At 35.7% G+C, this 15571-nt stretch overlaps 1 protein-coding gene and 1 long non-coding RNA gene across 5 annotated transcripts in view; both read right to left on the reverse strand.

The window, feature by feature from the left end:
* TUSC3 (tumor suppressor candidate 3) overlaps nt 1-15571 on the reverse strand; it is a 265043-nt gene that overhangs the window by 25541 nt on the left and 223931 nt on the right. For all 4 annotated transcript variants that reach the window (XM_053216357.1, XM_027077258.2, XM_027077260.2 and 1 more), the window contains one exon: nt 9481-9544. In XM_053216357.1, coding sequence (XP_053072332.1) covers nt 9481-9544 — 64 coding nt within the window. The remainder of the gene's footprint in view (nt 1-9480; nt 9545-15571) is intronic.
* Nucleotides 5697-9429, reverse strand: LOC128314349 (uncharacterized). Its single transcript, XR_008295883.1, has 2 exons — nt 8325-9429; nt 5697-8286 (listed from the first exon to the last, which is right to left on the reverse strand). It is a non-coding gene; the product is annotated as an uncharacterized LOC128314349 (long non-coding RNA).

The raw sequence follows: 15571 nt of genomic DNA on the forward strand, positions 1-15571 counted from the left end.
TCAGGTCATAATTTCACAGTTGTGAAATCAAGCCCCACATAGGGCTCTGTGGTGAGTGTGGAGCCTGCTTAGGATTCTCCTCCTCCCTTTCTGCCCCTCCTCCACTTGTGCATACAGCCTCTCTCTCAAAAGAATATTAGGCTGTTGGATGGAATATCCTATATATGTCTGTTACGTTCGTTCTAAAGTGTGTTTCAATCCCAACATGTTGATTACCTATTTGGATGATCTATTCATTGCTGACAGTGGGTTACTGAAATTCCCTATTACTACATTTTGTTCTAGTTCTTTCTTCAGATCTGTATTTACTGAATATACTTTGGCACTCTGATGTTGGGTAACATTCATAACATTCGTTATGTCTTCTTGATGTATCGACCCTTTTATCATTATATAATGACCTACTTTGTCTCTTGTTAACATTTTGGCTTGAAGTCTATTTTGCCCAATCTAAGTATGGCTAATCCCACTTTCTTTTGGTTTATACTTGCTTAGAATATCCTTCTCGGTCTCTTGATATTGAGCCCTTGTGTGTGTTTAGAGTTGAAATGAGCCTCCTACAGGTAGTGTATATTTGGGTCTTGCTTTTAAAAAAAAAAATCATTCAGCTAGTCTGTGTCTTTTTATTGGTTATTTCAATCCAATTACATTTAATATGGTAAGTGATATATGAGGACTTACTATTGCCATCTTATCTTTTGTCTTGTGGTTGTTCTGTCTCCATTGCTTGTATCTTTGTGAATTTGTGGTTTTCCATGGTGATTTATTCAGTCTCCCTCATACCCCCACCCCCTTTATTTTGTCTTGTGTCTTTAGATTTTTTTACTTGTGGTTACCATGAGGCTTAGATATCTCAAATAAATTGCTATCAGCAGGGAAAAAAAAAAGACTATATTCATTGACCTATAAAAGTTCTGTTTTACTCCTCACCTTTTATATTTCTAATGTCACAAAATGTGTACACTGTGAATTCATTAACAAGTTACAGTAGCTATAATTATTTAGTGCTCTTTCCTTTAACCTTCATATTATAATTAAGGGGTTAATATACTAATATAGAATTACAGTTTTTAAATTCTACCACCTTTATCAGAGTTTTATAGACTTTCATTTTTTATGCATGTGTCCAAATAGTACTTTTTCATTTCAGCTTGAAAAACAACTTTCAGCATTATTTGTAAGATAGGTCTGGTGGTGTTGAGATCCTTCAACTTTTGTTTGGGAAAGCCTTTATGTACTGTTCATATCTAAAGGGTTACTGTGCCAGATAAAGTATTTTTAGCTGGCAATTTTTACCTTTCGATTTTTGAATATGTCCTTCTACTCTCTCCTGGTCTGTAGAGTTTCTGCTGAGAAATCCATTGATATCCTAATAGGAAGTTCCTTTCTAGGTTACTTTCCTTTTTTCCCCTGATTTTGAACAGTTTCTTGGAAAAGATCTTTTTACACTGAGATAGTAAGACGTTCCCTTAACTTAATAGACTTACGTCTAGTTTCTTTCCCAAGTTTAGGAAGCTCTGTGCTATTACCACTTTAAAATAAACTCTGCTCCCTCCCCACTCTCTTCTCCTGATATACCAACCATTCTGATATTTGCTTGTCTGACAGAATAACAACTCTTGTAGGGTTTCTTAACTTCTTAAAAATATTAGTTCTCTCGCCTTCCAACTGAGTCATTTCTAAATTCCTATCCCCCAACTTGCTTATTCTTTCTTCTGTCTGATGTGTCCTAATCTTTATGCTTTCTACATACTCATCTTTTTAAGTTCTTGAGCTCCAAAATTTGTTTCATTCTATTTTTATAATTTAAATCTCTTGGTTTAAAAACAAAAAAATAAGACTCCTTCTGTTCATTAATTTTATTCCAGAGTCCATTGAATTGCCTAAGTTTTCTTGTAGCTAATTAAATGTCTTCATTTCTCATGAGGAAATTTTGAATTCTTTAATCAGTTAGACTACAATATTACATGCCTTACAGTTCCACTGCTGGAGAATGATCCTTTGTGTGACACTACATTACCGTGATTTTCCAGTGGCTAATGAAGTGTGCCTCTGCTCTCCCATTTGAAGTGGCACACACCCTTCTTGTTTACTTTGTTATAAAGTTCAACAGGCTGGCAATGAGAAACTTTTCTTGTGTCCCAGAAGGTGGTGTTATCTTACCAGGTTTTGGGTTTTCTTATTGGAGCCCTTGGGAGCAGGCCTATAAAAAAAACTGGGGTTCAAAAAAAGGCTGGTGGCAAAGTGGGGGTAGGGGTGGTCTTAGCACCTGGGGCTTTGGGAGTGGCCTTGGGCCAGTAAGCGGATCCTCTAGTGGGGAAATCCCAGATGTCCATGGGCAGACCTTGTGCTGAAATCCTGGAGCCTATAGCAAAAAACACTTTCCTTCAGGGCCCTCTGATGTTCTTGTCTCCCTCTCTCCCTTTCTTCTTCCTCCCCCGAGTCGTGGGGGTCCTGTCTCAGAGAGGTGGGTATTGCTGGAGAAATGGGTTCCTCCAACTGCTACCAGGCCATCTGTCCCTCACCACTTTGCTTTCCCACCTCCTCTGCCCAGAGAGGTAGCTGCTGCATGCTCTGCCCCCCCCAACCCCCTGCAAAGCCCAGCAGGTGGCAGTGTTGCCCTCAGGAAGGGCACCATGGTGTGTTTTCCTTTTTTCTCTGCTCCCAAACTCATCTCTGCTCTGTTTTGATGGCTTGCCAGTTTCTCCCATCAAGCTGGTTGGACCCAAAATACTCAATCTCTGGTCAGTGTACCAGTTTTGCACTCTCCAGATTATCTTTTCCGATGGCTACAAATGGGTCTGGGGCAGGCTCACAGACTCCTTTAGATCTGTGAGGGTCGTCCTGGCATACTGAACAGAGATACTTTTGTTTGGTTATAGACCTCCAATTAGTTGTAAATCAAAAAACACAAAAGGAACAACTCAGAGTGCCATGATGCTGATGTCAAGTTGCTTTGTTAGGCAGAGGGTTGTCATTTTAATGTGGCAAAATTTTTCATCTTTTCCTGTGAATTTTGGTTGTTGTGTCTGCCTCATGAAATTCCTGCCCTTAAGTTCTTAAAAATGTTCTCTTTCTTGATAGCTTTAAATCAGTAATGTCACTCTTCTGTTCAGAACAATTTAATAGCTTTCCATGTCGCTCTGAATAAAATAAACAGTAGGTTTCAAAATGGCCTCTAGGCCATACATGATTTGTACCCCGATCCGCTGCTTGTACTTGTCTGCCTTTGTTTGCTCTTATTCTTGTCCCACTCGCTATTTTTCCAAAGCCTGGAAACTCTCTGCCTTTGCATCTTTGTACTTCCTATTCCCCTGCTTAATGCTCTTCTCCCAATTAGGCCCATTTAGGCCCATTAAGTCACATCGCTTTGAGTTTCTGCTCAAATGACAAATTATTAGAAAAGCCTCCTCCAACCTCTCTGCTTGCTTTTTTCTGCTTCTGTAACACTGTTTTTGAAAGAAATTTTGCATTCATTTTTTTTAATAACTGTTTTTCTTCTGCCACTACAATGTTAGCCCCCAAAAGGCAGTAAATTTTTGTTCATTATCTCTCTCACCCATTGCCAAACAACTCTAAGACACAGATACCCTCTTCAGTTTACCAATGAGGAAAACGGTGCTGAGCAAGGTCTGGATAACTTACGCAAAGCCAAAAAAATAGTAAGTGACAGCACAAGTCAAAAAAGCAAAAAAGAAATTGGGTAGGATGAGATCACAGGGTTAGATGAAAACAACCAGAGAAAAGGAACAAAACAGCTGGAAATGCAGGGAAAGATAATAAAGTCAGTAGCAACTCTCTTGAGGTAATAAGGTTGTCAGGTTTTTTTTCTTTTTTAATTAACACATCCTATAGAGCAGTTTACAAAGTTTTTCTAAAAAGGCCCAGAAAGTATAGTTGACCCTTGAAAAACATAGGTTTGCATTGTTAGGGTCCACTTATATAATTTTTTTTGTTACTATGGTACAGTACTGTAAATGTGCTTTCTCTTTATGATTTTCTTAATATTTTCTTTACTCTGGCTTACTTTATTTGTAAGATTAGAGTATGTAATATAACAAAATATGTATTGATTGTTTATGTTATCAGTAAGGCTTCTAATCAACAGAAAGCTATTAATAGTTAAATTTTTGAGGAGTAAAAAGTATTGTGTGGATTTTCAGCTGTGGGGGGGGGTCGGCACCCCTCACACTCATTTGTTCAAGGTTCAACTGTAGATACTTTGGTCTGTGCAAGCTGTATCACGTTATGGCTACTACTCAACTCTGCTGCTGTAGTGCAAAGTAATCATAGACAATACATAAATGAATAGGTGTGTCTGTGTTCCAATGAAACTTTATTTACAAAAATAGTAGATAGACTGGATTTGACCCTCATTGGTCCTAGTTTGTCAACTGTTGCTACCAAAAATACTGTAAACTGTAATATCTGAGAGGAAGTTTTATTCATACTTGAAAATAAATGCAATAACTTAGTATATACTTGCATATAACCCCAAAGTAGGATTTTAAAGCAAAGGAGGGACTAAATATATGGTTGTCTTTAACCGTGAGGTAAAATATTCTGTTACAAAGCAGTAGGGTCAGAACGTTTCCTGCAAACTTAAGTTTTCTAGGCTTTACCAAAAAATAAGCTGCGAACCCACTTTACGTTTGATAGTTGTAATGAAGTAGGACTTCAACTGAAATGGCTTTACACTAGCCAACTTTCCCTCTCTTTTTTTAACCATACCTTTTTAAGTTGAGGCCTCTGAGTGTTGAGAATTATTTAACTTCCATTCCAATATATCAATTTAAAAAACAGTTTGCGTAAAAAAAGAACCTACATAATACTTACCCTTTGGAAAAAAGTCCCACTTGTAACGTAATTTTTAGGTAGAGTATTACTTTTTAGAAAGAGGAAAAGGTTTGACGATTATCGGTGAGACGTGATGTGTAGGGCTTCCTTCCTTGAGTAGAAGGCTGAATGACAAATGAAAGCCCCCTCAAATCTGATAGATTCTATGGCTCTATGTCTAACTCTGAAATAACAGCTGATTTTCTGCCATTAAACTGTGGGTGTAGCCATTTTGGCTGTGTCTTACTGAAGAGTCCCAATGTTATAGTAAGAGATGGAACTATATAGTGGATAAACCATGTTTCTGAAACTTTTTCTATTGTTCTGAGATTGCTAATGTCTGCCTACACACACACACACATCTAGTCTACCTCATGTATTACTTTGCACATTTGTATTGAGTAATGTCACAGCAATACATAAACTACTGTGCACAATTGAGTTTCTCTGCTGAATCTGTCAATCACCTTCTTACTGCTTAAGAAATCAAAGTATTGACATAATCCCACATAAAACAGAAGCTGTTTGTATAAATTATGTACAGCACCCAGAGGCACTGAGTTATGCTACTGAATGAGTAACAAATACATTTGCACTATCTTATAATCCATTCTCAGTTATACATGATGTTAAGTTTACTGTTGCTCCTTGGAAGAGAATGAGGATTGTCAGTTTAAAGATAAATGAGAACAGATGTTGAAAAAAATGTTAGCAAGTTATAGAAGACTCAGATCTAAATCTGAAATTATCTTCAATTTTCATCCATCATTAATTTTTTTATGTAGTATGTTTTTCCTTGGAAATGACATTCTAAAACATTTGCTATCACAGATCGAAAACAAATGCAAAGTCAAATAATATTCATAATAAATAGAAAACAAATGTATTTCTCATCGGAAAAGCAAATGTGATCTTCTTTAGAATGTATGTATTTTTATGTTAAAATTGTTCTACTGTGCCCTTTGCCTTTGATATTAGCCCTTTTCTTCCAACTGATATTTATCTCATGTCATCATCTTAACACTGTAGAACTTGAAGGATGTGGAGAGCTAAGGGACAGATCAGAGTTGAAATAAAGTAAAAGCCAACTCTAGAAGTCAGGCTTTCTGTAGCCAAAAGCACACATAGACCACAGCCTGGTGGACTCAGGCAAGATTCCCATTTCTTAGCAAGGGCTGGAAAGATTTTCATTATCCATCCCAAGTAACCTTTCATCGATCTTGTCTTCAGCATTTGTGAATATTCTCTCACATTTTATGTTTTTGTGCCTGCTGGACCTTCCACTGGAATATTCTCACTCATTCTCGGTCTGGCAAACTCCTTTTTCTATTGTATTAAAACCAACTGAAAAGTCAGTTCAAGTTCTCTAGGCATTGAGTGGCTCCTTCTTCTTTTGCTGCTTGCAAGAAATGATTAGAACATTTGTCACACTGGATTACAATTAATTTTCTATCAGTCTACCTTCTTGTAAGCAGTGGAATATCTTACATTTGCATTAGGTGTTGAAATATAACCGAATAAAAAAATAAATAAAAACGAATTTTACTGGGAAAAATGTAAGGATTATATAAATTATTCCTAGTTCCCATATTCTGTATTAAAATGCCAGGGCACCTGGGTGGCTCAGTCGGTTAAGTATCCAACTTCGGCTCAGGTCATGATCTCATGGTCCGTGGGTTTGAGCCCCACCTTGGGTTCTGTGCTCACAGCTCAGAGCCTGGAGCCTGCTTTGGATTCTCTTTCTCTTCCCCTGCCCCACTAGTATTCTGTCTCTCTCAATCAAAATTAAAATTAAAAAACATTAAAAACAATTTTTTTAATTAAAAAAATGTCAAATATTTCTTACTCCTTTTTTATATAGTTCTCTCTTATGAACTTAGAACTGTTGTTCTTCCCCCGCCCCCAAACAAGGTACTGAAAAAATAAAACACTACTAATAGGGAGAAAAATCTTATTCTTAGTAAATATGAATCTATAACCTATGAAGTCAAATGACTCCATCTGTTCTTAGGGTTTTTTCAACAAATTTTGCATATAGCAATTGCAGCTAGTAATCTGGCTTACTAAATGAGAAGAAGAGAAACCAAAAAACAGGCATATTCTCTCCAGATAAACAAAAAGTGACCATCTGGAATTTACATTTTTTTCATATAAAGGAAAAAAATACATGATAAGTTGGAAAAAATAGCAGTAGACTCTGCCAAGTGAAAATAAAATCAGAAATTATTACTTGGCTACTTCTTGACTTTCACCAACAATTTTAATGAGCCGACCATTTTAAAACAACTTTTCTCTTTCACAGGTATCTGTAAAGCAAACAAAAAATCAGGGGAAATAAAACAAGTAATTTTTGGTAGCATAAAGAGAATAAGTGCTCTTAACTCTTTTATGTATTGCTGTTAAAAATCTCTACGGAAGACTTCATACTGCTTGTGAAAGTTCTTTGCATGCTTGATGTCAATGAGCCATGAAATGAAACCTGGGAGATTCCTGCCACACAGTGATGGTCTCAACACAGCTCTTTGCTACGTACTCCTGATGTGTTGAATAGACTAGCTGCTTTGAAGGAAGTAACACGGAATGCTACATCAAGGATGGAAACAGGTTAGGAAAAAAAGCCTACAATAAATAAAAGCTAAAATGTTACCTGCAATAAACAATTTGTTTCCTATAAATGTGCTTTAACACAAATGTATTTTGCTTCATAAATACATGTATATAATAGAGAGGTAAAGAGTAAAGATGGCCTTCCCTTATTTTCCAACAAACAGATTTGGAAATACTTCATTTTCTCACCCAACACCCCTCTGATGTGCGGAAAGTATGAATCTCTTCCCATAATAAAGTCAGAAAAGAGAAGCTGGCACTTAATGATCCAGATCACAGAACTTGAGAATGTGACTTCAAATCTAGATATTTTGGATTCTCGTCTATGAGACAAACTACAGCAAAAAACATGTTCGTAATAGTAGCTTCTTAAAAAGCACACGGCTAAATAAATGCAAGCAAGAAATGGGCTCTAGATCTGCACAATTCCACATATCCACACAAGCATGTGGAAAGGGGGAAAGGTAAATATGAAGAACTGATGGGAAAATAAACACAATTGCCTTTGGGGAGGACCAGATGCTTTTTGTGTGCTATCTCCTTTACTTCACACAGAAATGCCATGTAGTTACTTCAATAATCCTGATTCTATAAATGAGGATTTTGAGAGCTTCTTGAGAATCGGATGTGCCATAAGCACTTCCTACCCCTTTCCTTCACTTTAATCAACATAAGACTCAGTATATACCAATACCTGATACACTGTCCAGAACATATTATGCAAATAAAATAGATTGCTTAAATAAACTGAAGGTAGTAAATCTGTATTTGCTGGTGAATTAAAACGCGTACCGGTATAATAAGGTAGCAACATACACAAACATTAATGATATTAGTCATTTCCTTCCAGATTAAAAACAAAAACTTCAAGATGGCATGACTGATATTAACTTATGAAATCCTATGCCACAGACCATAATAACATATATAAAACTTAACCAACAGATCATTAAAAAGAAAAGTGATTTCTAATCCTAGTTTTCCTCTAATCTAAAGCAAGCAAGTAAACTTTATGGGTATTAGTTTTCCTACTTTTAAAATGAGGTTTGGGCCTAGATAAGTTTGAAGACTCCTTAGAAGCTTAAATAGTTCTGATTATATAAAATACTGAAAATTTGGTCTAGACTACTGCAGTTGAGTATGAATCTTAGTAACCAGGAAAGTAATCAAATGTATAAACAATACTACAGTCACCCTTTAAATCCTGATAATGGCTCACTATTGTCAACATTATAAATTTAAGGGGCGCGTGGGTGCTTAAGTCAGTTAAGGGTCTGACTCTTGATTTTGGTTCAGGTCATGGTCTCACGGTTCACGTGATCGAGCCCCTTATCAGGCTCTGCACTGACAGTGTGGAGCCTGCTTGGGATTCTCCCTTGCTGCCCTCCCTAGCTCATGCTCTATCTCTCTCTCAAAATAAATAAACTTAAAAAAAAAAAAACCATAAAATTAAGCTTCAAATATTTCACAAGACACACAAACATCAGTGTTCCCCAAGAAATAGTTGTTTACCTAAAGAGTGACTTTATTCCATTCTAAGAGTATTCAGAGTTTGTTTTTATTTGGACACTTTTACCTTATCTCTTTCCTATTCTATCTTCCGACCCTTTACCCCCAAACCATAAATTGCACTCTCTTATCTGATTCATAACATTTAGTCTGGTATGTTCCAAAAAAGACATCCAACCATCTTAAATCTCCCTCCTCTGACTTACCATAATGTTTAAGGGAACCAGTACTAAGATAATGTTTTCAAAGTCTGCTTTTTATATTGTAGGATACTTCTTTTTCCCCCTTAGGATCCTGTAAGGTAAAACCACACAAAACTCCACAAGACTTTAACCAGAGATAACCAATGCAGAGCAAAAGCTATACTCTGTAATTTCAATAGTTACTAAAAAAAGACAATTATAAATCTGTTAATGACTGAGAATAAAAACAAAATTATGTAATTGGAAATAACCTAGGAACTGGAAAGTAACAAAGTTTAAAATTTTGGTTTTGCCCTTTTCAATCCATCAGTATTTTAAAGGATACTTAATACCAGAATAATGTGTGACTCTGCCACGAACTGAGCCTGGCTGCTTCCATGAATGTAGCTCTATAAAAGAAGACAAAGAAGCAAAAATTACAACCTAGAGACAAGCAGGTCTTTTGTACATTTTTTTTTTTTGTATTTTGTAGTTTTATACCAGGAAGGGAAATAATGAAAAAATCGAATTAATCTTCTATATATAATTCTTTTGAATAAAATAGTTATCACCCAACATATTCATTTGTTTACAGTTATTACTGTCATTTGTAGAAAGCAACTTAATTATCAAAAGTAAATTTAATAGAACTTGTTAAAAGGTTTACCACAAACGCATGATTACAATGTAATGGTTATTCCAGAGTTACTGTTAAGCTGTAAGATACAAATCAAAGCAATTAAGTTTATCTTTAAGCAAAAAAAATGACTTACCAAACATTGAATCACTCTTTTCCACATTATCAGAGTTTTAAAATAAGAAAATAGCTTTATATTAGCATTCAGTCCATTAGAGCATTCAAACTGGCTTTTTTTCAAAATGAAATCATTAAAATTTTTGCCACACTGAGAAATGTACAGTTTTCTATACCTAGTAAGAATGATTATCAGTTGATATCAGTCAATTACAGAAAATATGACACAAATCTCCATCTAGGATATTTTACTGCTGAAAACACTGACTTCCATTATTTTTGCTGTTAATCTCATGAAAATTAACTGCATTTGTTTTAAATATAAATCCTTTTCTAGGTTTTCTGATTAAAACCTCCTTGTTCCTCCTTGGACTTCATATGAGTCATGTCACCAAATTTCTCAGAAATTGAATAATCCTTCATCTGTAAAATCAGGAACTGAATTAGATGATTTGTGATCTTTTTGAAGTGTATAAAGTCTTCTGTGTTTGGTCATAAATTGTGCCCTGGTATTTTCATTAAAGGCTGTTCTTTCTACTCTGATCTAAACTGTCTTTGTTCCCGTGTCTAATCTCAGTAATTCATAGGACAGCTGTCTTATCTGAAGGTATGTTTAGGTGTGTTCTTTAAGCACAGCATCAAGCAAACTGACTAAAAGAGAACCGTTTCTGTTTCATTCACAGATCCTATTACATAAATGTTCTCTGCTGACTCTATTCTTTAAATGTACTTATATGGAGACAAGCATAGCTGTGAAAATCATTAACTTAGTTGCCAGCTAATTATTAAACGGTTTTAACATTACTAGTGAGTGACAACAGTGAAATTATGAAAAAAAAAAAAACAGGTAGCAAAACAAACACCATAAGCTATGTTTGGCATCACTTAAAGTGTGATTAGAAACTTGAGACCCTCAAAACTGAGAAACAGAGACTTTATTATTCTAATTGTAACTGTGAGGATAATAAATACAACCCCACAGAGTACTAATAACAATAGCTACCATCTATCAAACACTTACTTTGTATAAGACACTTAAAACTTTTAAATACAACAGCTTATTTAATTCTAAGAATCCTACAAAAGAGGTATTTTTAGCACAGCCATTTTACAGACAAGGTAACTAAGGCTTAAGAGAAGTGAGAAATGTGCCCAAGTTTTCACATCTACTAGATGTAAACTCTGGGATTTGATGTTAGGTCTCTTTGATTTCAGATCCGGCGCATGAATTCTTGTTGGACATTTGTTAGACATGTTTTGTATGTTATCACATTGTATCTTATTAGCAGCCACATAAAATGATTATTATCCTGTCATCTTCCAAAGGAGAAAACTGAGATTTACAGAAATAAATTTGCTTAAGATCATACAACTATTAATTGGTGGAATATAGACCTACCCTGGGTCTAATGACCTCCAAGGTCCATGTCTTTTCTGGTATACAATAACTGATTAAAAGAAAATCAAGGGAAACATTTTATAAAAGCTTTATCTGGCAGTCACATAATTAACTCTTAACCATTACAATAAATAAAATGAACATTTATATAACTGACTGAAATATCTGAATATAACAATAAAGAATAATATGCTCAAATTTATAGAACAACCTCCAAGTAGTTTGCCTATGTAAGAATAACAAATTTAGAGAAGCAAGTACATAAGATATTTTCTGGATGAGTGGATTCAAAATATTTGTGTTAAAGAAAGAATCTTCTCTGGTCAAAGTCATCAATACCCTTCCACATTTCAAATCCTATGGTCATAACTCAGTCTTACTTGACTTTATCTGAAGAATCTGCTACATATGATCGCTTTTGTTTTTTGTGTTTTTTTTGTAAAATTTTCTTGACCTCTAGGATGCCACTGTTTTTAAAAATTGAAGTATAACTGAGACATATGTTATATTAGTCACTGGTGCACAACACCAATTTGACAATTCTGCACATTACTCAAAGTTCACCAAAGTGTAGTCATCATCTGTCACCATACAACATTATTACAATATTGTTGACTCTACTGCTCATGCTGTACTTTTCATTTCCATGACTTATTTATTTTGTAACTCAGAGTTTGTAACCCTTAATTCTCTTACCTATTTCATCCACCTCCCTCCCCACCTCAATCTGTTTGTTCTCTGGATTTAGGAATATGTTTTCGTTTCTGATTCCACATAGGTGAAATCTTGAGGTATATGTCTTCCCTGACATATTACAATTAGCGTAATACTTTATAGGTCCATCCATGTAGTTGCACATGGCAAAATCTCATGATTTTTTATGGTTGAGTACTAATCAACTATTGTGTATATGGGCATGTCTCTGTGTGTATACATACGTACATCACGTCTACTTTGTTTTCTTTTTTCCATCAACAGAAATACATTTTTATTCCAACTGTTTTTATTGTGGTAAAAAACATACAACATAAAATTTACCATCTTAACCTTTTTTTCCCTTCATCATGATGTGTATTCTTAATCACCTTTAGCAATATCACACATCTTCCCATCCATCTCCCATGTGATAACCATTGGTTTGTTCTCTGTATTTAAGAGTCTTTTGGCTTGTCTCTTTTTTCCTTTGTTTGCTTGTTTTGAGTGAAATCATAGGGTACTTGTATTTTTCCGGCAGGCTTATTTGCCCAGCGTCATACTCTCTAGATCCATCCATGTTGTTGCAAATGGCAAGATTTCATTCATTTTATAGCTGAGTAATATTCCACTGTGTATCTATACCACCTCTTCTTTATAATTTCATCTTTTGATGGGCACTTGGGCTGCTTCCATAATAGGGCTATTGTAAATAATGATGCAATAAACCCAGGGGAGCAAACATCTTTTCAAATTAGTGTTTTTGTATTTTTTTAAGTTGATTTATTTTGAGAGACAGTATGTGAGCAAGGGAAGGGCAGAGAAAGAGAGAGCGAGAGAGTGAGAGAATCCCAAACAGGCTATACGTGCTCTCAGAGCAGAGCCTGACATGGAGCTCTATCTCCCAACTGTGAGATCATAACCTGAGCCGAAATCAAGAGTCAGACACTTAACTGAGTCACCCAGGTGCCCCTTAGTGTTTTTGTACTGTTTGGGTAAATACTCAGTAGAGGAATTACTGTATCATATGGTAATTCTATTTTTGTATTTTTTGAGAAACATCCATACTGTTTTTCCACAGTGGCTGCACCACTTTGCATTCCCACCAACAGTGTAAGAGGGATTCTTTTTCTCCACATTCTTGCCAACACTTGTTTCCAGTGTTGTTGATTTTAGCCATTCTGACAGGTACAGGTGATATGTCATTGTACTTTTGATTTGCATTTCAAATAGTGAAGAGTGATACTGAGCACCTTTTCATGTGTCTGGCCGTCTGGATGTCTTCTTTGGAAAAATGTCCGTTCATGTCTTCTGCCCATTTTTTAACTGGATTCTCTGTTTATTGGGTGTTGAGTTGTGTAAGTTATTTTATATACTTTGGATACACACCCTTTAATGAATATATCATATGCAAATATCTTCTCCCATTCTGTAGGCTGTGTTTTAGTTTTGTTGTTTCCTTTCCTTACAGAAGTTTTTCATTTTGATTAAGTCCCAATAGTTTATTTTTGCTTTTGTTTCCCTTGCCCCAGGAGACATATCTAGAAGAATGATGCTATGGCTGAAGTCAGAGAAATTACTGCCTCTGCTTTCCTCTAGGATTTTTACGGTACCAGATCTCACATTTAGGTCCTTAATCCTTTTTTTTTTTTTTTTGGTCCACAGTACAAAAGTGGTCCACTTTCATTCTTTTGCATGTATCTGTCCAATTTTCCCAACATCATGTCAAAGACACTGTCTTTTTTCCCATTGGAGATTCTTGCCTCCTTTGTCATAGATTAATTGACCATGAAATTGTGGGTTTATTTCTGGGCTCTCTATTGTGTTCCATTGATCAACATATCTATTTTTGTGCCAGTACCATACTGTTTTCATTGCTACAGGTTTATAGTATATTTTGGAATGTGGGCTTGTGATCCAGCTTTGCTCTTTATCAAGTTTGTTTTCGACTATTCAGGGATTTTTGTTAGCATTATTTTTCTATTTCTGTGAAAAGTACTGTTGGTATTTTGATAAGGATTGCATTAAATGTGTACATTGCTTTGGGTAGTACAGACATTGTAATTATATTGATTCTTCCAATCCATGGACATGGTATATTTTTCCATTTGTTTGTGTCATCTTCAATTTCTTTCATTAGTGTTTTATAATTCTTGCAGTACTAGTCTTTTGCCTCCTTAGTTAAGTTTATTCCCAGGTATTTTATTCTTTTTTTTAAGTTTGTTTATTTTTCAAAGAGAGAGAGAGAGAGAGAGAGAGAATGAATGGGGGAGGGTCAGAGAGAGGGAGACACAGAATCCCAAGCAGGCTCCAGGCTCTGAGCCCCCAGCACAGAGCCCGACATGGGGCTCGAACTCACAGATTGCGAGATCATGACCTGAGCCGAAGTCGGACGCTCAACCGACTGAGCCACCCAGGTGCCCCAGTATTTTATTCTTTTTTGGTGCAACTGTAAATGGGATTGCTTCCTAATTTCTCTTCCTACTAGTTTGTTACTAGTGTATAGAAAATCAGCAGAGTTCTGCATACTGACTTTGTATCTTGCAACTGTACTGATTTCACTTATCAGTTCCAGTAGTTTTGTTTTTGTTTTTTGGGGTTTTTTTGGGCAAAGTCTTTATGATATTTTATACACACTATCATGTTGTTTGCAAATAGTGACAGTTTTCTTTTTCCTTACCAATTTGTTTGCCTTTTATTTTTCTTGTCTGACTACTGTGGCTAGGATTCCCACTACTACGTTGAATAAAAGTGCTGACATTGTATATCTCTCTCTTGTTCCTGTATTTAGAGGAAAAGCTTTCAGTTTTTCACCAAGTATGATGTCAGCTGTGGTTTTTCCATATATGGCACTTACTGATGTATGTTCCCTCTAAACCCACTTGGTTGAGAGTTTTTATCATGAACAGATGTTTACTTTGTCAAATGCTTTCTTCCATCAATTGAGATAATTATGTACTTCTCATTCTTCCTATTGGAAATCTGGTGTTTCACACTGATTGATTTTTGAACATTGAGCTGCACCTTGCATCCTGGGATAAATCCCACTTGATTGTGGTAAATGATCCTTTTAATGTATGGTTGAATTTAGTTTGCTAATATCTTGTTGAAAATTTTTGCATCTAGGATGCCACTTTTGATTTTTCTAGTTCACTGGCTCCACTTCCTCATGCTCCTTGGTTCTTCCATCTCATTATCTGAACTAAACTTGGGAGAATCTCAGAGCTCCATGGACTGTGGTCTGTTCTCTATACTCAACCTTCCCTAGTGTTCTTATTCAACCCAATGCCTTAATAATTACCATTTTTATACTGATGATTCCCACATTTATATCTCCGGCTCAGTACGTCAGACTTTTACATTGCTCTTGTACATAGCCATCTTCACTTGGTAGTCTGATAGTTTTCACTAATATATTCCACTTGGAAGCCCAAAACTTAAAATGGTCCAAACAAAAATTGATGTGCTTCCCTATCTATCCCAGAATCAGCAACATGATTTTCCCAGTTGTTTCGGCCAAAACTTGGAATCATCTTAGTTCATTCTTTTCTCCTCCCTCTCTTCCTCTATCTTCAATCATACAGAAAATAC

This window comes from Acinonyx jubatus, chromosome B1 (assembly GCF_027475565.1).
Source record: "Acinonyx jubatus isolate Ajub_Pintada_27869175 chromosome B1, VMU_Ajub_asm_v1.0, whole genome shotgun sequence".
NCBI lineage: Eukaryota > Metazoa > Chordata > Mammalia > Carnivora > Felidae > Acinonyx > Acinonyx jubatus.